Source organism: Chiloscyllium plagiosum, unplaced genomic scaffold (genome assembly GCF_037043375.1).
Source record: "Chiloscyllium plagiosum isolate Xiang-an unplaced genomic scaffold, Cpla_swu_hap1 HiC_scaffold_51, whole genome shotgun sequence".
Lineage (NCBI taxonomy): Eukaryota > Metazoa > Chordata > Chondrichthyes > Orectolobiformes > Hemiscylliidae > Chiloscyllium > Chiloscyllium plagiosum.
The window spans coordinates 4,036,945-4,059,714 of NW_028270189.1; the positions used below are offsets into that span (position 1 = coordinate 4,036,945).

Genomic DNA, 22,770 nt, shown 5'->3' on the forward strand with positions numbered 1-22,770 from the left:
TAGAGCAACCCGCTCAACTCCGGAATCAACCCAGTGAACCTCCTTTGCACCCCCTTCCCGAGTCATTAGGGACATATCAGCTGGAGAGTTGAGGGGTATGTAGGTTAAGTGATTATATTTTACATTAGGATTAAACATCGTGAGCCGAAGGGCCTGTACTTTTCTATGTTCTATTCTTTCTCAAGTAAGGAGACCAAAACCGCGCACAGTGCTCCAGGTGTGACCTCACCAGCACTGTATACAGCTGCAACATAACCGCTCAGCTTTCAAACTCAACCCCTTTAGCAATGAAGGACAAAATTCCATTTGCCTTCCTCATTACCTGTTGTACCTGCAGACCATCCTTCTGTGATTCGTGCATGAGGTTAACCAGGTTCCTCTGAACAGCAGTGTGCTGCAGTTTTTTTTAAAATAGTAGTCCTTTTTACAGTTATTCCTACCGAAATGGATAGCTTCGCCTTTATTAACATTGTGCTCTGTCAGCCTACCATTTACGCAAGGTGAGGTCACTCACCCTGTACCTTTGCAGTCCTGGTAAGGATCATCCAACACGTCACTTATAAGTGTGCCTCGAACCGATTATTAAACTGTCCATTTCCCGTCACCTAGGTGGCATCTGTCCTCTGGAGGAACTGTGCGACGTCACTCACAAATATGGAGGCATCGCCTTTGTCGATGAGGTGCATGCCGTCGGTCTGTATGGAGCTCACGGAGCTGGGATTGGAGAGCGGGATGGCATCATGCACAAAATAGACATCATATCAGGAACGCTTGGTGAGTCAGTGTCACAGTCATGCTTGAGGCCAGGGCTTGTGTTTTAAGGAAAACACGTAAAGCAACTAAAGCAGCTTCGGAGTGCATCTACTTCGACGTAAGGTCGCTATTGCGCTGGCACATTGGAACAACATTAAAAGTCGCCCTGGCTTAAATCAGGAGAGAACTGGGAATTTAACAAACAAGGAAGAGCAAACGAGGAAATAAAGGCGGGAGACTTGGCAGCAGATTGGGTTGGGATATCTGGGTCGGCATGGACGGGTTGGGCCGAAGGGCCTGTTTCCGTGCTGTACAGCTCCATGACTCTATAAAACTGTCACTGCACTGGTAAGAAATCACATACTTGGTTGTGGTTCTGTTCGCCGAGCTGGAAGTTTTTGTTGCAGACGTTTCGTCCCCTGTCTAGGCGACATCCTCAGTGCTTGGGAGCCTCCTGTGAAGCGCTTCTGTGGTGTTTCCTCCGGCATTTATAGTGGTTTGTCTCTGCCGCTTCCGGTTGTCAGTTTCAGCTGTCCGCTGTAGTGGCCGGTATATTGGGTCCAGGTCGATGTGTTTGTTGATGGAGTTTGTGGATGAATGCCATGCCTTTAGGAATTCCCTGGCTGTTCTCTGTCTGGCTTGCCCTATGATAGTAGTGTTGTCCCAGTCAAATTCATGTTGCTTGTCATCTGAGTGTGTGGCTACTAAGGATAGCTGGTCGTGTCGTTTCGTGGCTAGTTGGTGTTCATGGATGCGGATTGTTAGCTGTCTTCCTGTTTGTCCTGTGTAGTGTTTAGTGCAGTCCTTGCATGGGATTTTGTACACTACATTCGTCTTGCTCATGTTGGGAACTGGGTCCTTCGTTCTGGTGAGTTGTTGTCTGAGAGTGGCTGTTGGTTTGTGTGCCGTTATGAGTCCTAGTGGTCGCAGTAGTCTGGCTGTCAGTTCTGAAATGCTCCTAATGTATGGTAGTGTGGCTAGTCCTTTTAGTTGCGGCATGTCCTCGTTCCGTGGTCTTTCTCTTAGGCATCTGTTGATGAAGTTGCGCGGGTATCCGTTTTTGGCGAATACCTTGTATAGGTGTTCCTCTTCTTCTTTTTGCAGTTCTGGTGTACTGCAGTGTGTTGTGGCCCTTTTGAACAGTGTCTTGATGCAGCTTCGTTTGTGTGTGTTGAGGTGGTTGCTTTCATAATCCCATACTTGCGTGTTCAAAGACAGATTCTACTAATTAAAATTATGAAATAATAGAAGAGTTATCCCACTGCTGGGGATGGCTACCATTACAGCTCAAACTCAGTCTCTCACAATCTATTTCTTGCCCCCGTCCATTCCTTTGTTCCACTGGAAGTGGCTTGAATAACTGAATGGTCTCCATCCGTTTCTGATTGACAGGCTGCAGCAGGAGCTGAATGGATTTCTTCCTGTTTTGTGACACAGAATCAAGGTGGCTCAGTGGTTAGCACCGCTGCCTCACAGTGCCAGGGACCTGGGTTCGATTCCAACCTGGGTTCTCCCTGTGTCTGTGCGAGCTTGCTCTGATTTCCTCCCACAATCCATTAGTCGTGCAGGTTAGGTGAATTGGCCAAGCTAAAGTGCCCGTAGTGTTCAGGAACGTGGAGGTTAGGCGCATTAGTTACAGGGAGAAAGGCAGGACTGCGGGCTCTGGAGATCAGAGTCGAGAGTGTGGCGCTGGAAAAGCACAGCAGGGTCAGGCAGCAACCGAGGAGCAGGAGAATCAACATTTCGGGCATAAGTCCTTCATCGGGAATAAGGCTAGTGGGTTGGGGTTAGGATTGGGATTGGGATTGGGGTTGAGGGGAGGTAGCTGGGAAAGCGATAAGTGGCAGAAGGTGACAGGTCAGTGATGAACGGGCCTGGAGGGTAATATCGAGTTGGAGCCTTAGGACTGGGATGGTGTGGGGGGGGAGGGGAAATGAGGAGACTTTTGAAATTCACATTTATCCCTTGTGTAGGGGCCCAAGGCAGAAGATGAGGTGTTCCTTCTCCAGGCGTTGTGTGGTAACGGTTTGGCATTAGTTACCGGTAAAAGTAGAGTAAGAGGGTAGGGGAATGGCTCTGGATGGGTTACTCTTCACAGGGTCGGTGACGACTTGCTGGGCCTAATGGCCTGTTACCACATTGTAGGGATTCTATGAAAATGGGGCTGAGTGGCTTCCAACTGGTGTTGGCCACCATAGTGGGAAAGAGACGGAATAGCAGATCTGTAGGAAATTCCAAGAACATTAGAGATGTGATCATGGAGGAATTCCATTTTTGTAATCGGATAGGTAATGACAGAAGGAAAATAACTCTGCAGATGCAGAATGAATCATTGTGGCAGGAGGGACATAGGTAAAAGTCAAGGTAAAGTCATCATAATCCTCGAGGCTATTGAGACGGGTCATTAACCTGAGGGTCACTGCAGCTCAGGAGAAGGGAGAGGTTAAGAAGAATCTTTCATAGCGATCTTAGTCAGTGCAGGAATTGAATCCTGGTGTTACTCAGCATTGCAAGCTAGCCATCCAGCCAACTGAGCTAACCAACCCCCTGAAGAAGACAGACAATATAACTAAAAAGATAAAATTCTAAGGTAGTTGTAAGGGCAGAGGAACCCTGGGTGGATAGCTACATACGTTATTGATGGTGGTAGAACAGTTTGACAGAGGACACTACATTTTCGAAAGGTAAACGGCACGAGTTTTTTGATTGTAGGTATATCCATAGTGTTGTTAGGGAGGGAGTTCCAGGACTCTAAAATATTTTTGTAGAAATCTATTTACGGAAATGGTTCCGGGGATGAAGAATTTCTGTGGTAAAGTTAGATTGGAGAATTTAAGATGGCTTTCTTTGGGAAAAAGGAAACTGAGACCCTTCATCACACTATCCAAACCACCAAGGGTCTGGACAGAGTAGATAGAGGGAAAGGATTCTCGTTCAGGAAAAGATTAAGAATGATAAAAGATGCAAAACCTATGACAAGAAACTTTTTCACTCCTGAGTGATTAAGATGTAGAATGTAATGTCCAAGCATGTGGTGAAGACAGGTTCAACCAAGGCTTTCAAAATTCATAAATTTCTAAATTCACGCTTCGCTTGTCTTTGCAAGGGACACAGATAACGTGCCAGAAATTATGGGGAGGGAGGAACTAAACCAAATCAGTATTAGTAGAGAAATGGTCTTGGAGAAATTGATGGGATTAAAGGCTGGTAGGTCTTCAAGGCCTAATAATGTATGTCCCAGAGTCATAGAGTCATAGAGATGTACAGCACGGAAACAGACTCTTCGGTCCAACCCGTCCATGCCGACCAGATATCCCAACCCAATCTAGTCCCACCTGCCAGCACCCGGCCCATATCCCTCCGAACCCTTCCTATTCATATACCCATCCAAATACCTCTTAAATGTTACAATTGTACCAGCCTCCACCACTTCCTCTGGCAGCTCATTCCACACACGCACCACCCTCTGTGTGAAAAAGTTGCCCCTTAGCCCTTTTTTATATCTTTCCCCTCTCACCCTAAACCTATGCCCTCTAGTTCTGGGCTCCCCTACCCGAGGGAAAAGACCTTGTCCATTTACCCGATGTCCTTGAGGAACTGGCCTGGAAATTGTGCATGCATTGGCAGTCACCCAGAGTTTGGAACAGGTTGGAGGGTAGCTATTGCAAACCCTTACTTAAAAGGAGAGAGACATAGAAGGAAAACAACTAAGTCCAGTCCAGTGAGTCTGATGTCAGTGCTGCGGTTCTGTTCGCCGAGCTGGAAGTTTTTGTTGCAAACGTTTCGTCCCCTGGCTAGACGAGATCATCAGTGCTTGGGAGCCTCCTGCGAATCGTTTCTTCCCATGAACATCAACTAGCCACGAAACGACACGACCAGCTATCCTTAGTAGCCACACACGCAGACAACAAGCAACATGAATTCAACTGGGACAACACTACTATCATAGGGCAAGCCAGACAGAGAACAGCCAGGGAATTCCTAGAGGCATGGCATTCACCCACAAACTCCATCGACAAACACATCGACCTGGACCCAATATACCAACCACTACAGCGGACAGCTGAAACTGACAACCGGAAGTGGCAGGGACAGGCCACTATAAACACCGGGGGAAACATCAAAGAAGCGCTTCGCAGGAGGCTCCCAAGCACTGATGATGTCGCCTAGCCAGGGGACGAAACGTTTGCAACAAAAACTTCCAGCTCGGCGAACAGAACCACAACAACGAGCACCCGAGCTACAAATCTTCGCACAAACTTTGATCTGATGTCAGTATTGGGGAAAATGCTGGAATCTACTGTCAAGGATGTTATAGCAGAGCACTTTGGAAAAATGGTAGAAATAAACAAAGTCAACATGGATTTACACCAGGAAATCATGCTTGACAAATCTAGCGGCACGGTGGCACAGTGGTTAGCACTGCTGCCTCACAGCGCCAGAGACCCGGGTTCAATTCCCGCCTCAGGCGACTGACTGTGTGGAGTTTGCACGTTCTCCCCGTGTCTGCGTGGGTTTCCTCCGGGTGCTCCGGTTTCCTCCCACAGTCCCAAGATGTGCAGGCCAGGTGAATTGGTCATGCTAAATTGCCTGTAGTGTTAGGTAAGGGGTAAACGTAAGGTTATGGGTGGGTTGCGCTTCGGCGGGGTGGTGTGGACTTGTTGGGCCGAAGGGCCTGTTTCCACACTGTAAGTAATCTAATCTAATCTACTGGAAATCTTTGAGGATGTATCGCATAAAGTTGATCAGGACAGCCAGTCATTGGTGGTTTATTCGGACTTTCAAAAGGTTTTCACTAGATTAATGTGCAAAATTAAAGCGCACGAGATGGATAGAAAACTTAACAGAATTGGAAACGAAGAGCAGGAATAAATGAGTCTTTTTCTGAATGTCAGGCAGTGATTCGCGGTGTATGACAGGGGTTGGTATTAGGATATGTTGGTGATTTAGGTGAAGTCGGAGAAAGTGAGGACTGCGGGTGCTGGAGATCAGAGTCGAGAGCGTGGCGCCGGAAAAGCACAGTGAGTCAGGCAGCGTCCGAGGAGCAGGAGAATCGACGTTTCGGGCATAAACGTCGATTCTCCTGCTCCTCGGACGCTGCCTGACTCACTGTGCTTTTCCGGCGCCACGCTCCCGTTTTAGACAAAGTCACTGAATATAACTGATGGCAGAAAGCTGGGTGTAAGGGTGAACTGTGAGGTGAATGCAGAGTTGTTTGGACAACACCCCACCATCGCTCTCTGTTTCCTGCCATTGAGCCAATCTTGTATCCAAATTGGCAAGCTGAGGGAACGTGGCAAACCTCAAAGTGAAGTGAAAGTGATGCCAGGAGATTGGGAGGATTGTAAAACAGAGAATGCAGAATTAGCCTGACTGCAGTCATGTCTAAATATCAAAATCCGTAGCAAAATTAATCACCACCTAGAAAATATGGGAAACTAGTACAGATTTGTTAAAGCTAATTGATCACATTGAAATAATTAGACTGTGTTTTTGATGCAGTAACATTAAGAGCTCATGGTAAAGTACGTTTGATGTTGCAAAGATGAATTTTCAAAGGTACTGAATTACTGTATACAAAAACCTTCCTCACAAAACAAAACCTCAGTAGATTTAATGCCTTAAGATGTCGTCGGCGCAAGGATTTTAAAAAACGGGTTCTGTGGCAAACGGGTATGAGTGAATAAATTGGGGAGTGCAGGGGGAGATGGTGCAGGGGGAGTGTGTCATACCGTTTTCTACGGCAACTCGATTTCTTTCCTCATTCCTTTCCCGCCTGGACTTGGTACACAGAGCAGAATTCAGAAATGTTCACAAGCTCAGAACAAAAAAGTTGAACAGTGAGCCTCAAACCTTAAAGAGGGCACAGGGGCGGTGAGGTCTGGGAGATGCGTACGCAACCCTTTGAGTGGAGGATGCTGGTAAAAAGGATTCCTCGGTTTTCTGGGTAGAGGCTCAGAGTGCAAGGTTGGGTACACCTTGTTAAAATACTGCGTGGCAGCGCTGTGGCCAATTCTGAGCATGAAGAGTGTCATTATAAGATGATTAGGGGTTTAGATAGGGTCGACAGTGAGAATCTTTTTCCACGTATGGAGTCAGCTATTACAAGGGGGCATAGCTTTAAATTAAGGGGGGGTAGGTATAGGACAGATGTTAGGGGTAGGTTCTTTACTCAGCGAGTCGTGAGTTCATGGAATGCCCTGCCAGTAGCAGTGGTGGACTCTCCCTCATTATGGCTATTTAAGCGGGCATTGGATAGGCATATGGAGGATAGTGGGCTAGTGTAGGTTAGGTGGGCTTGGATCGGCACAACATCGAGGGCCGAAGGGCCTGTACTGCGCTGTATTCTTCTATGTTCTGTGTTCTATTATGTCTTGGAGACACCGTAGAATTGACCTAGGGCGGGTGGGGGGGGGGGGGGGGGGGGGGCCTTCAGTGATTTCGGTCAGTAGAGAAGGTGTATCTATTCTCCTTACAACAAAGAAACTCACTGAGATGGGATATTGCAATCAGCTCGCGACCTCTGACTCAGAATGATAGCGGGTTTCTGGATCTGTCCCTCTCTGTGCCTGCTATTTTAATACCAAGGAAGGAGCCCAAGCAGCTTTGAAGATTAGATTAGATTACTTACAGTATGGAAACAGGCCCTTCGGCCCAACAAGTCCAGACCGCCCTGCCGAAGCGCAACCTACCAATACCCCTACATTTACCCCTTACCTAACACTATGGGCAATTTAGCATGGCCAATTCACCTGACCTGCACATCTTTGTGACTGTGGGAGGAAACCGGAGCACCCGGAGGAAACCCACGCAGACACGGGGAGAACGTGCAAACTCCACACAGTCAGTCGCCTGAGGCGGGAATTGAACCCGGGTCTCTGGCGCTGCGAGGCAGCAGTGCTAACCACTGTGCCACCGTGCCGCCCACAAAGTGATAAAGAAGGGTTATTGGACTTGATACATTAACTCTGTCTTCTCTCAACCGACGCTGCCAGATCTGCTGAGTTTCTCCAGATTGTTTGGGAACTCAAGCAGCCGGGCCTGAAATGTGGTTAAGTAGATCATTATCAAGACTCCTTCCCATTCGTCACCACAATGTTAGAGTATGATGAGGGACCCTTCAGCACACTGTCGAGAGCGTGGCGCTGGAAAAACACAGCAGGGTCAGGCAGCGTCCGAGGAGCAGGAGCACCACGCTGTGCACCACGCTCTCGACTCTGATCTCCAGCATCTGCAGCCCCTCAGTTTCCCCTTCCGCTCCGGTCATCGAACATCAATCTGTTCCAAGCCCACCGTCAGCGTTTGACTCAAACCCTTGCCTGCTATGGCATTTAAAGCTGGCATCCAAACGGTTTGTAAAATACCTTGAGGGCTCCTGCCTGTAGCAGCTTTTCAGGCAGAGTGCCAGATACCCACAACCCTCTGTGTGAAAAAACATTTTTCTCAAATCGCTCAGAGTCATACAGATGTACAGCCCAGACGCAGAGGGTCCACGCTGACCTGATATCCTAAATTAATCTAGTCCCCATTTGACCAGTATTTCGCCCATATTCACGCTAAACCCTTCCTATTCACATACACATCTGATTGCCTTTCAAATTGTACCAGCCTCCACCACGGTGGCCCAGTGGTTAGCACTGCTGCCTCACAGCGTCAGAGACCCGGGTTCGATTCCCGCCTCAGGCGACTGACTGTGTGGAGTTTGCACATTCTCCCCGTGTCTGCGTGGGTTTCCTCCGGGTGCTCCGGTTTCCTCCCACAGTCCAAAAATGTGCTGGTCAGGGTGAATTGGCCATGCTCAATTGTCCATAGTGTTGGGTAAGGGGTACATGTAGGGGAATGGGTCTGGGTGGGTTACTCTTCGGAGGGTCAGTGTGGACTTGTTGGGCTGAAGGGCCTGTTTCTGCACTGTAAGTAATCTAATCACTTCCTCTGGAAGCTCATTCCACACACGCACCACCCTCTGCGTGAATAAGTTGTCCCTTTTAAATCTTTCCCCTCTCATCCAAGCCCCTTGCTCGTTACCTTAAAACTGTGCCCCCTGGCTATTGACCACTCTCCTAAGAGGAAAGGTTTCTCCCTATTTATCCTGTCCATGCCTCTCAGAACTTCATACATCTCAATCAGGTCCCTCCTCTCTGCTTTTAGATTAGATTACATTACAGTGTGGAAACAGGCCCTTCGGCCCAACAAGTCCACGCCGACCCGCTGAAGCGCAACCCACCCATACCCCTACATTTACTCCTTACCTAACACTACGGGGACAATTTCGCACGGCCAATCCACCCTAACCTGCACATCCCTGGGCACTACAGGGACAATTTAGCACGGCCAATTCACCTGACCTGCACATCTTTGTGACTGTGGGAGGAAACCGGAGCACCCGGAGGAAACCCACGCAGACACGGGGAGAACGTGCAAACTCCACCCAGTCAGTCGCCCGAGGCGGGAATTGAACCCGGGTCTCTGGCGCTGTGAGGCAGCAGTGCTAACCACTGGGCCACGGTGCTCTAAGGATAATAACACCCAGTCTCTCTTCATAGCTAAATATGGCAATTGGCGATCAATCCTCCAACAACATAGCTAAAAAGATATATCAGAGGTGGCGTACAGCGACTGAGAAGGGAAAATTGGGATCTGGATATGGAAACTGGTGGGTGTGCAACCGTCTGACGCAGGGGCCAGCTACTCATCATCCAGCTCAGGGCTGAAATTGAAAGTTAAATGGGTTTTTTTTTCTTTTTCCTTTGCAGGTAAAGCCTTTGGCTGTGTGGGTGGCTACATCGCCAGCACGGCCTCACTCATCGATACCATACGGTCCTACGCTGCAGGTTTCATTTTTACCACAGCGCTCCCTCCGATGGTGCTGGCGGGTGCCTTGGAGTCTGTGGGCATCTTAAAGAGTGAGGAAGGTCAGGCGTTGCGTCGGTCCCATCAGCGCAATGTCAAGTACATGCGTCAGTTGCTGATGGACGCGGGTCTGCCAGTCATCAACTGCCCCAGCCACATCATCCCCATAAGGGTAAGTGATCAGCGCCAATCTCATCACTGATGAGATTTAGTTGAAAGCACACTAGCTTTCGGAGCGACGCCCCTTCACCAGGTGAAGCTAGCGTGCTTCCAATTAAACCTGTTGGGCTGTAACCTGGCGTTGTGTGATTTTTAACTTTGTCCACCCCAGTCCAACACCGGCACCTCCAAATCGTGACCAGACAAACAGGGCTGTCCCAGAATCATCTCACGATATACAAGTGTCATGGGGTAATTTCACTCCGTAGCTGAAAATGTGTTGCTGGAAAAGCGCAGCAGGTCAAGCAGCATCCAGGGAACAGGAGAATCGACGAGAAGGGCTTATGCCCGAAATGTCGATTCTCCTGTTCCCTGGATGCTGCCTGACCTGCTGCGCTTTTCCAGCTACACATTTTTCAGCTCTGATCTCCAGCATCTGCAGACCTCACTGTCTCCTCAAAAATTTCACTTCATAGCCAGGGCTGTCCCCAGGATAGTCCTACTATACAGCCACAGACACACATGAGGTAAACCTCACTGTACAGCCAGTAACACAGCGCTGTCAAAGGGTAACTGTCTGCAGGATAAATGTGAGGTTATCCACTTTGGTAGCTGATGGCAACAGCTTGGGAAAGGGGGAAACTGCGATGGCATCTGAGTGTCTTAGCACACCAGTTGTTAATAGTGAGAGTGCAGATGCAGGAACCAAATGGTACGCAGGCCTTTAGCAAGAGGATCCATGTGCAGGATCATGGATGCCTTGCTGCAATTGTCCAGGGCCTGGGCGGGACCACGCCTGGAATATTGCACGCAGTTTTGGTGGTCTCACCTGAGGAAGGACGTCCTGGCTCCAGAGAGAGAGGTGCCAGGGAGTCCGGAACTGGGGAGCCACAATCGAATGAACCATTTAGGACTGAGGTGATGAGAAGTTTCTTCACCCAGAAAAGAGTGAGCCTGTGTGGAATTATCCACCACACAGAAAGCAGTTGAGATCACATCAGTAACTGTTGAGAAGAGAGAGTCAGATATCGTCCTTCGGGATTAAAGGGTATGGGGAGCAAGCAGGAAAAGGATGCCCAGACATGAACATGGCAGAGCATGGATGAATGGGTTACTTCTTTTCCTATTTTCTATGCGTTTATAACACAGGGCTGTGTCCAAGGTAATCTCACTGACACAGGGCTGTCCTCAGGGTAGTCTCATGTATAACCAGCGACACGCGGTTGTCTCAGGTTAAACTCACTCTATAACCAGTGTCACAAAGTTGTTGCCAGGGTGATTTCACTAAAGAATGAAATACACAGAGCTGTACCGGGATAATTTCACTGTATAATCAGTGACATCGGGTAGTCTCACATATAACCCAGTGAAACAAGGCTATCTCAGGGTAATCTTGCTTTGTAACCAGTGACACAGGGCTAACCTCTGTGTAGTTTCACTGTATAGCAGATGATGCAGAGCTATCCTCAGGATCGTCATACTGTTAAACTCAGTGTCACAGGGTAATCCCCAGGGTAACTCACGTATAAACAGTGTCACAGGGCTGTTCCCAGGATTAGAACCTGAGACACGACTCAAACACAGGCCTGTCTCCGTGAAGACTGCAAAGGACGGCCAGTGCCATATCGTCCCACCACAGTCTCACCCACTGATTAACAAGTATTAGCTGTACCTATTAACCCATCTTGAATAGACCCTCTCGCCTGCACAATATCAAATGCCTCTGAAATGACCTTCCTGTCAACCGATCATCAATATGCCAGAGGGCTGCAGCGTTGGAAATGTTATGTTGTTGTTTGAAAAACAAAGTCAGGATAAACCTACAGTTACAGAATTTAATCTCTAGAAACAACAGTTCAGGCTAGACTGAACAGTCAAATCAGCAAATGTGGGTTAATTACGGAGAGCCAACACGGGAAAATCACGTTTAACTAACCAGCTTAAGTTTTTTAAAAGAGGTAGCAGAGAGTTGATTGGGGTAATGTTATTGATATGGTGTACTTGGACTTTGGCAATCAATATATTAGCACATTACAAGCTTGTGAGAAAGGTTACAGCTCATGGGGAAAGAAGGGGACAGTCGCAACATGAGTACAAAGTCAGCCGAGGGATAGGAAACAGAACATAGCAGAGGGATTGAATTCAAGAGTCGCGAGGTGATGTTGCAGCTGTACAGGACCTTGGTAAGGCCACATTCGGAGTACTGTGTGCAGTTCTGGTCGCCTCACTTTAGGAAAGATGTGGAAGCTTTGGAGAGGGTGCAGAGGAGATTTACCAGGATGTTGCCTGGAATGGAGAATAGGTCGTACGAGGATAGGTTGAGAGTGCTTTTCTCATTGGAGCGGCGAAGGATGAGAGGTGACTTGATAGAGGTTTATAAGATGATCAGGGGAATAGATAGAGTAGACAGTCAGAAACTTTTCCCCCCGGGTACAACAGAGTGTTACAAGGGGACATAAATTTAAGGTGAAGGGTGGAAGGTATAGGGGGGATGTCAGGGGTGGGTTCTTTACCCAGAGAGTGGTGGGGGCATGGAATGCGCTGTCTGTGGGAGTGGCAGAGTCAGAATCTTTGGCGACCTTTAAGCGGCAATTGGACAGGTACATGGATGGGTGCTTAAGCTAGGACAAATGTTCGGCACAACATCGTGGGCCGAAGGGCCTGTTCTGTGCTGTATTGTTCTATGTTCTATAATAGTTAATAGATATTTTTCAGAAGGCTCATATTGGATTCCCCAGGATTGGTTGTGGGACCCCTGCTTTTCCTGATTTTTACTAATGATCGAGATCTGAGACAATATCGAAGTTTTCGCATGATAATAAACTTGGAAATATTGTAAACTATGAGGACTGTGCAGAAATTGACAAGTTGATAGAGTGGGCTGATAGATGGCAGATAAAGTTCAATGCAGAGAAGTGTTAGATGTATTTTGGTGGAAAGAATATAGAGAAAGATAGTAAAACACTCAGGCTATGACTCTGAAGAGTATATAAGAGTACAGAGATCTATATAGATGCATAAGTTATTAAAGGTGGCAGGGCTGGTTCACAAAGTATACATTTACCCTGGGCTTTATTAACAGCATAACAGCACAGAGATCATGCTGAACTGATATAGGTCATTGATCCAACGTCAGTGGTATAGTGTACAGTTCTGGATCCCACACAACACGAGCAGGTGGACGTATTGGAATGAGCGTAGAAGAGAGTTACAAGAATAATTCCAGCTTTAAATTGGCGAGGCTGGCGCTGCGTTCCTTGGAAAAGAGTTACATCTCAGTTGGATTGCTGTGTACAGTTCCAGATGCCACACTGTCCGAAGGCAGCCCGGATCTGATCTACCGCTTGTGGGATCGCTTTTCCATACCTATTGCTTGCAGCTTCCGCCATCTGGCAAAGATGCAGCCCACTGCTGTCGCTTTACCAAGCTGGCATTTAATCTTTAAAGTTAAAACTGACACAACGCCAGCTTATAGACCAACAGGTTTAATTGGAAGCGCACTAGCCTTCGGAGCGACGCTCCTTCATCAGGTGGCTGTCAACCACTTGATGAAGGAGCGACGCTCCGAAAGCTAGTGTGCTTCCAATTAAACCTGTTGGTCTATAAGCTGGTGTTGTGTGATTTTTAACTTTATACACCCCAATCCAACACCGGCACCTCCGAATCACTTAATTCTTACTTTGTGTTGTACCTAGCATGCCCTCCTGCAGTCTTCACTGAACCAGTGGTCATCTCTCAAACCGATGGCGATGGTTGAATTGGGATCATGCCACATGGAGGCCTAGTTTTTAGCTGCTAGATCTGTTGATGGGAACAATTTTGGTGGAAAGAATATAGAGAAAGATAGTAAAACACTCAGGCTATGACTCTGAAGAGTATATAAGAGTACAGAGATCTATATAGATGCATAAGTATGATGGAAACAATTCTGAATGTGCAGTATAGTAGGGCCTTCTTACGTCATCTTCACAATTTAGTTTTGTATCATGGGCGGCACGGTGGCACAGTGGGTTAGCACTGTTGCCTCACAGCGCCAGAGACCCGGGTTCAATTCCCGCCTCAGGCGACTGACTGTGTGGAGTTAGCACGTTCTCCCCGTGTCTGCGTGGGTTTCCTCCGGGTGCTCCGGTTTCCTCCCACAATCCAAAAAATGTGCAGGTTAGGCAAATTGGCCATGCTAAATTTCCCGTAGTGTTAGATGAAGGGATAAATATAGGGGAATGGGTCTGGGTGGGTTACGCTTCAGCGGGTCGGTGTGGACTTGTTGGGCCGAAGGGCCTGTTTCCACACTGTAAGTAATCTAATCTAAAAAAATATGGCAACCAAGTGTTGCACCTCCTCATCCAAGCCGTGCTAATATGCCTCCCCTGCACCGTTTACTTTCATTCCCCACCATAACCTTTGGGGTGGCACTTTCTCAATGCCTTCGGGAAATCTAAGTATAGAATATTAATATCAGCATCCTGGTGAGGTTGCACACGGAGTACCAGGGACAGCACCAATCACCACAACGCTGTGGAACTAGGCAGAGGAATCCCAGCATCGGACACAAAAAAAAAATTACAGGAAGGATTTTGACATGCGAGGACTGTTCAACCTCCCGAAGGGAACGGTCTCCGAACGTTAAGAGGAAAATTGCACAGAACAAGTTAGAGCGAGAACAAAGTTCGCAGGCAGCAGCAAGGAGGATAATGGTCAGGGGGCAAAAATCGATTTTAGACTGCCTGCCAGGAAATGTTTTGCAAGCGAAAAGATGGTCAGGAATTGTGGGTAATGGCTGGGGCATATTTTGGAAGGATGAGGTCAGAGAGAGGAATAGCTGACCAGGATTAAATGTCTGCTCCTTCTCCCCCCTCCCCATCCACTGAAGGTGTGCGATGCTGTGAAGAACTCCGAGATCTGCAATATCATGGTGCGCCGGCACGATATCTATCTGCAGGCCATTAACTACCCGACCGTCCCCCGGGGCGAGGAGCTCCTGCGACTCGCTCCATCTCCACGTCATGAACCCGAGATGATGGACCACTTTGTGGGTGAGTAGCAGTGTGGCGTTTGGACTGAGGCGAGCCAGGGAGCCCCAGCGACACGCTGTGGTGGCTGACAATGTGCTGACTTTCAGAGGGGGGTTGTCAGGGGGTGGCAACGTAAATTGGTGGCAGTGACCCCCCGGGTTGGGAATTTCCTTTGGGATTTTCTGTCCCTTTGCTGTTTGTAAGGAGATAACAGGATCACATTGGTCTGCAGTACTCGGCTGCGTAGGAATAACCAGAATGGGTATTGAGGGAGCATTCCCTAACACCCAGGGTGTTACAAATAAGCCAGTGCGAGATGTTTGACAGCCCTCGATCAACGCAACTCGGTAACATTGCGTCATCCGTCGAAATGAACTGGGTAACAGATTTCACACATTAAACATCTGAGCATTGACATTACCAGCAGCAAAATCAGCTTATCGGCTTGTAATCTATTGCTGATATTTCAGGGAGTACGGCAGTGTCTGAGGTGTTTGGAGAAGGAAGGGGGGGGGGGGGGGGTCCTGCCTGTTAGTTCAACGAAACAGAAAAGATACCACAGCCAACGCTGGAATAAAAGCAGACAGCTTCCCTGGGCTAAAATTCTTCTCTCAACCAACATCACCAGGGTAAACATGAAGATATGTTGGTTGATTGCCAGATCCTCTTTGCAAACTATTGCGGAACACAAATGGGTCACTGTGTTGCAAAAGTGCTGAATTAACTACAAAACACTTTAGCAAGTCCAAAGATTGTGGACATAGCTGCAGAAATGCAAGTTCTTAAATTTTTCGATTATATTCGATTCCCCTACAGCGTGAGAGCAGGCCCTCCGGCCCTACACCGACCCACCGAAGAGTAGCCCACCCAGACTCATTTCCCCCCTGACTAATGCACCTAACACAACGGGCAATTTAGCATGAGCTTAAAAAATGCGTTGCTGGAAAAGCGCAGCAGGTCAGGCAGCATCCAAGGAGCAGGAGAATCGACGTTTCGGGCATGAGCCCTTCTTCAGGAATGAGGAGGGTGTGCCAAGCAGGCTAAGATCAAAGGTAGGGCTGAACTGTTCAACCTCTGTGGGGGAGCACGAGGTAGTGCCAATACAGTCATCGATGTAGCGGAGGAAAAGGTGGGGGGTGGTGCCAGTGTAGCCCCCACCTTTTCCTCCGCTATATCGATGACTGTATCGGCGCCGCCTCGTGCTCCCACGAGGAGGTTGAACAGTTCATCCACTTCACCAACACCTTCCACCCCGACCTCAAATTCACCTGGACAGTCTCAGATTCCTCCCTCCCCTTCCTCGACCTTTCTATTTCTATCTCAGGCGACCGAATCAACACAGACATCTACTACAAACCGACCGACTCCCACAGCTACCTAGACTACACCTCCTCCCAACCTGCCCCCTGTAATAACGCCATCCCATACTCCCAATTCCTTCACCTCCGCCATATCTGCTCCCAGGAGGACCAGTTCCAATACCGAACAACCCTGATGGCCTCCTTCTTCAAAGACCGCAATTTCCCCCCCGACGTGATCGACGATGCCCTCCACCGCATCTCCTCCACTTCCCGCTCCTCCGCCCTTGAGCCCCGCCCCTCCAATTGTCACCAGGACAGAACCCCACTGGTCCTCACCTACCACCCCACCTACCTCCAGATACATCGTATCATCCCTCGTCATTTCCGCCACCTCCAAACAGACCCCACCACCACGGATATATTTCCCTCCCCTCCCCTTTCAGCATTCCGGAAAGACCACTCCCTCCGTGACTCCCTCGTCAGGTCCACACCCCCCACCAACCCAACCTCCACTCCCGGCACCTTCCCCTGCAACCGCAAGAAATGCAAAACTTTGCGCCCACACCTCCCCCCTCACTTCCCTCCAAGGCCCCAAGGGATACTTCCATATCCGCCACAAATTCACCTGCACCTCCCCACACATCATTTATTGCATCCACTGCACCCGATGTGGCCTCCTCTATATTGGGGAGACAGGCCGCCTACTTGCGGAATATTTCAGAGAACACCTCTGGGACACCCGGACCAACCAACCCAACCACCCTGTGGCTCAACACTTCAACTCCCCCTCCCACTCCACTAAGGACATGCAGGTCCTTGGCCTCCTCCATCGCCAGACCATGGCAACATGACGCCTGGAGGAAGAGCGCCTCATCTTCCGCCTAGGAACCCTCCAACCACAAGGGATGAACTCAGATTTCTCCAGTTTCCTCATTCCCCCCCCCCCCCCGTCTCAGTCCCAACCCTCGAACTCAGCACCACCTTCCTAACCTGCAATCTTCTTCCTGACCTCTCCGCCCCCACCCCCTCTCCGGCCTATCACCCTCACCTTAACCTCCCTCCACCTATCGCATTCCCAACGTCCCCTTCCCCCAAGTCCCTCCTCCCTACCTTTTATCTTAGCCCGCTGGGCACACCCTCCTCATTCCTGAAGAAGGGCTCATGCCCGAAACGTCGATTCTCCTGTTCCCTGGATGCTGCCTGACCTGCTGCGCTTTTCCAGCAACACGTTTTTCAGCTCTGATCGCCAGCATCTGCAGTCCTCACTCTCCCCTCCGCAATTTAGCACGGCCAATTTACCAGATCTGCACATCTTTGGACTGTGGGAGGAAAACCACGCAGACACGGGGAGAACGTGCAACTACATAGACAGTCACCCAAGGCTAGAATTGAAGCTGGGCCCTTGGTGCTGCGAGGCAGCAGTGCTAACCACAGAGCCACCCTACCATCCCAATATTTATTTGAAATAATGCTCCACTTCTTTGAATCTATCCTGGATTCCATCAATGCTGCCATTCTTGGTCAGTCATTGCACGTTAAAGCAATTATCGAATAATGTTACCACAATCTTTGCCTCCATTCAACTGAAGATGAAGCCCTCCCAATTCCTGGAAAAGTTCCGTCCTCAAGTACTAACGGATAAGTCCCTCTTAATTTCGAGTCCCTCGATCAGATTATCTTGTAAGCTTCACTGATTTCGTGAGATGAAAGGGGTCATTCAGTCACGGGATGAAATGGCCGAGGCATTGAATAGATATTTTGGGTCAGTCTTCCCAGTGGAGGACATGAGTAACACGCCAGCAATTGACAAAGGTAGGTGAGGACCTGGAAACAACCATTATCATGGAAGAGGGAATGTTGGGCCAGCTAATGGAGCTAAGGATAGACAAGTCTCCCGGCCCTGATGGGAATGCATCCCAGGGGTACTGAAAGAGATGAAAACGTGTTGCTGGAAAAGCGCAGCAGGTCAGGCAGCAGCCAGGGAGCAGGAGAATCGACGTTTCGGGCATGAGCCCTTCTTCAGGAATGAGGAAAGTGTTTCCAGCAGGCTAAGATAAAAGGTAGGGAGGAGGGACTTGGGGGAGGGGCGTCGGAAATGCGATAGGTGGAAGGAGGGAGCGAAGGATCCAGAGGGAGGTCTGTTGCTGGAGGCTTCGGATTTGTCGTAGATACTGGTTGTCCTGGTTGGGTCCGAATTTTGTTGGTCTGAACGTAGTCCGGAGTCCGTGCGGGGTCAGTCGGTTCCGTAGGCGGGTGCTGTGGTAGCGAGTCTGTTTGAGGACGTGGCTGAAGAGCTTCAGGGCAGAGGAGATGACCTGGGGGGGTGCAGTGAGAGAGGGACTCACTGAAATCCTTGTAGAGGGAGGAAGAGAGCTTCTTCAAGGAAGGCAAGAGGATTCGCAGCAGGTTAAAATCTTCGAGGAAAGAGATGGCAGGAGAAATAGCAAGGTGCACTTGTGGTAATGTTCCACAAAGCAGTCCCAGTAGATTGGAAAACAGCAAATGTGATGCCACTGTTTAAAAAGGGCAGTCGACAAAAGGTGGGGGATTATAGACAAGTTAACTTAACTGAGTCTATTATCAAGGGAGGAATAGCAAGGCATCTAGATAGATGTTGGGCAGAAACAGCAGGGGTTCATGAAGGGCAGGTCATGTTTAACTAACCTGTTGGAATTTTAGGAAGACATTATGAACACAGTGGCAATGGGGACCCAGTAGATGTGGTGTACCTAGATCTCCAATAGGACTTTGGCGCGATGCTGCAAAAGAGGCTGCTGCATAAGATAAGGATGCACGGCATTATAGGGTAAAGGATGAGCATGGACAGAGGATTGGGTGACTAACAGGAAGCAAAGTGTGGGGATAAATCCGTGCTATTCTGGTCGACAATCAGTAACTAGCGGTGTGCCTCAGGGATCAGTGTTGGGACCGCAATCATTCACAATTTACAGAGATGATTTGGAGTTAGGGGCCGTGTGTAAATGTGTCAAATGACACTACGATGAGTGGCCGAGCAAAGCGTGCAGAGAACTGTGAAGCTTTCCAGAGGAACACAGACACTTTCAGTGAGTGGGCAAAGGTCTGGCAGATGGAATACAACGTTAATAATTGTGAAGTCATCCATTTTGGCAGGACTGTTACGTGAATGGTAAGAAACTGCAGCGTGCTGCTGTGCAGAGGGACCTGGGTGTCCTTGTGCATGAATCGCAGGTTGGTCTACAACAGGTAAATTAGGAAGGCATTTAGAATTTTGTCCTCCATTGCTAAAGGGATTGAGTTTAAAAGCAGGGAGGTTATGCTGCAGCTGAGGTAAAAACAAAGACTGCAGATGCTGGAAACCAGATTCTGGATCAGTGGCGCTGGAAGAGCACAGCAATTCAGGCAGCATCCGAGGACAGGCAAAATCGACGTTTCGGGCAAAAGCCCTTCATCAGGAATAAAGGCAGAGAGCCTGAAGCGTGGAGAGATAAGCTAGAGGAGGGTGGGGGTGGGGATAGAGTAGCATAGAGTACAATAGGTCAGTGGGGGAGGAGATGAAGGTGATAGGTCAGGGAGGAGAGGGTGGAGTGGATAGGTGGAAAAGGAGCTGGGCAGGTCGGACAAGTCCGGACAAGTCAAGGGGATCATGTTGCTGGAGGTTAGAAACTAGGATGAGGTGGGGGAAGGGGAAATGAGGAAGCTGTTGAAATCCACATTGATGCCCTGGGGTTGAAGTGTTCCGAGGCGGAAGATGAGGCGTTCTTCCTCCAGGAGTCTGGTGGTGAGGGAGCGAGTTTGTTTCAGGACATGGTTGAAGAGCTTCAGGGCTGAGGAAATGACCTGGGAGTTGCAGTGGGAGAGAGACTCCCTGAGATTCTTGTAGAGAGAGGAGGAAAACCTCTTCAAGGCAGGCATCCTTGCAAGAGGATTCGCAGTCGGGTTAAAATCAACGCTGCAGCTGTACAGGGGGCTGGTGAGGCCACACCTGGAGTACTGCATGCAGTTTCGGTCTCCTTACTTGAGGAAGGATATACTGGCACTGGAGGGAATGCGGAGGAGGTTAAACCAGAGTTGAGAGGGTTGACGTATGAGGACAACTGAGTAGACTGGGATTACATTCGTTGGAATTCAGAAGGATTGGGGGGTGATCTTGTGGAAACGTATAAAATTATGAAGAGGATAGATACGACAGACGTAGGGAGGATGTTTCCACTGGCAGGTGAAGTGTAGACAAAAAGGCATAGCCTCAAAATTAGGGGGAGCAGATTTCGGACTGACTCGAGAAGGAATTTCACCCCGAGGGTTGTGAATTTGTGAATCCCCTGCCCGGTGAAGTAGTCGAGGCTGCCTCAGTAAACGTTTTTAAAACTAAGATAGATAATTATTTGAACAAAGAAACGGAATGGAGGTTGTGCTGAGAGGTCAGCGGTAAGTGGGGCGTGGAAAAGGCAGCCGTGATCTCACTGAATGGCGGGGCAGCGGCTGGATGGGCCGAATGGCCTACTCCCGCTCCCAGTGCTTACGCTCTTATTATTAAATAGTGCCAGTTCCTCCTGCCGTCCCTCATTAAATACGCTTTTGCTTTCCAGATTGCCTGGTTGACGTTTGGAAGGATATGGGGCTCCCCATCCAGTCGGTGACTTCGCCAACCTGCAGCTACTGCCAACGCCCCCTGCATTTTGAGCTGATGAGCGAATGGGAGCGTTCTTACTTCGGCAGGATGGAGGGGCAGTACGTCACCGCATACGCCTGAAACGACAGCTCATGGAGTTCAACTCAGGAAACCACCCTGACACAATTACATTGCAAGGATAGGATGAGTAACTATCTACACACCTCGATGACATACTCCTCAACCCCTCAATCATAACATTGTCTTACAAACCTTAGATCTTCTCTGTAACACGCTGGCATACCCCACACCCTTCACTGTAACACCCTGATATACCCCACACCCCTCACTGTAACACACTGATATACCCCACACCCCTCACTGTAACACACTGATATACCCCACACCCCTCACTGTAACACACTGATATACCCCACACCCCTCACTGTAACACCCTGATATACCCCACACCCCTCACTGTAACACCCTGATATACCCCACACCCCTCACTGTAACACCCTGATATACCCCACACCCCTCACTGTAACACCCTGATATACCCCACACCCCTCACTGTAACACACTGATATACCCCACACCCCTCACTGTAACACACTGATATACCCCACACCCCTCACTGTAACACCCTGATATACCCCACACCCCTCACTGTAACACGCTGATATACCCCACACCCCTCACTGTAACACGCTGATATACCGCACACCCCTCACTGTAACACACTGATATACTCCACACCCCTCACTGTAACACACTGATATACCCCACACCCCTCACTGTAACACACTGATATACCCGACACCCCTCACTGTAACACACTGATATACCCCACACCCCTCACTGTAACACACTGATATACCCCACACCCCTCACTGTAACACACTGATATACCCCACACCCCTCACTGTAACACCCTGTTATACCCCACACCCCTCACTGTAACACACTGATATACCCCACACCCCTCACTGTACCACCCTGACATACCCCACACCCCTCACTGTAACACCCTGATATACCCCACACCCCTCACTGTAACACTGATATACCCCACACCCCTCACTGTAACACCCTGATATACCCCACACCCCTCACTGTAACACCCTGATATATTCCACACCCCTCACTGTAACACACTGATATACCCCACACCCCTCACTGTAACACACTGATATACCCCACACCCCTCACTGTAACACTGATATACCCCACACCCCTCACTGTAACACCCTGACATACCCCACACCCCTCACTGTAACACCCTGATATGCTCCACACCCCTCACTGTAACACCCTGATATACCCCACACCCCTCACTGTAACACCCTGATATATTCCACACCCCTCACTGTAACACACTGATATACCCCACACCCCTCACTGTAACACACTGATATACCCCACACCCCTCACTGTAACACTGATATACCCCACACCCCTCACTGTAACACCCTGACATACCCCACACCCCTCACTGTAACACCCTGATATACCCCACACCCCTCACTGTAACACTGATATACCCCACACCCCTCACTGTAACACCCTGATATACCCCACACCCCTCACTGTAACACCCTGATATATTCCACACCCCTCACTGTAACACACTGATATACCCCACACCCCTCACTGTAACACACTGATATACCCCACACCCCTCACTGTAACACTGATATACCCCACACCCCTCACTGTAACACCCTGACATACCCCACACCCCTCACTGTAACACCCTGATATACCCCACACCCCTCACTGTAACACCCTGATATACCCCACACCCCTCACTGTAACACCCTGACATACCCCACACCCCTCACTGTAACACCCTGATATATCCCACACCCCTCACTGTAACACCCTGATATATCCCACACCCCTCACTGTAACACCCTGATATACCCCACACCCCTCACTGTAACACCCTGATATACCCCACACCCCTCACTGTAACACCCTGATATATCCCACACCCCTCACTGTAACACCCTGATATACCCCACACCCCTCACTGTAACACCCTGATATACCCCACACCTCTCACTGTAACACACTGATATACCCCACACCCCTCACTGTA

The 22,770-nt window shown here is 49.2% G+C and overlaps 1 protein-coding gene across 3 annotated transcripts in view; it reads left to right on the top strand.

Annotated features, from left to right (window-relative positions):
• The window catches only part of LOC122545653 (5-aminolevulinate synthase, erythroid-specific, mitochondrial-like), an 81,039-nt gene extending 58,501 nt beyond the window's left edge, over positions 1–22,538 (top strand). For 2 of the 3 annotated variants that reach the window (XM_043684637.2, XM_087985280.1), the window contains 4 exons: positions 610–774; positions 9,507–9,775; positions 14,633–14,795; positions 20,644–22,538. In XM_043684637.2, coding sequence (XP_043540572.2) covers positions 610–774; positions 9,507–9,775; positions 14,633–14,795; positions 20,644–20,807 — 761 coding nt within the window. In that variant the 3' untranslated portion in view covers positions 20,808–22,538. The remainder of the gene's footprint in view (positions 1–609; positions 775–9,506; positions 9,776–14,632; positions 14,796–20,643) is intronic. The other variant, XM_043684641.2, reaches the window with a different exon arrangement.
• Positions 22,539–22,770: the final 232 nt, after the last annotated feature.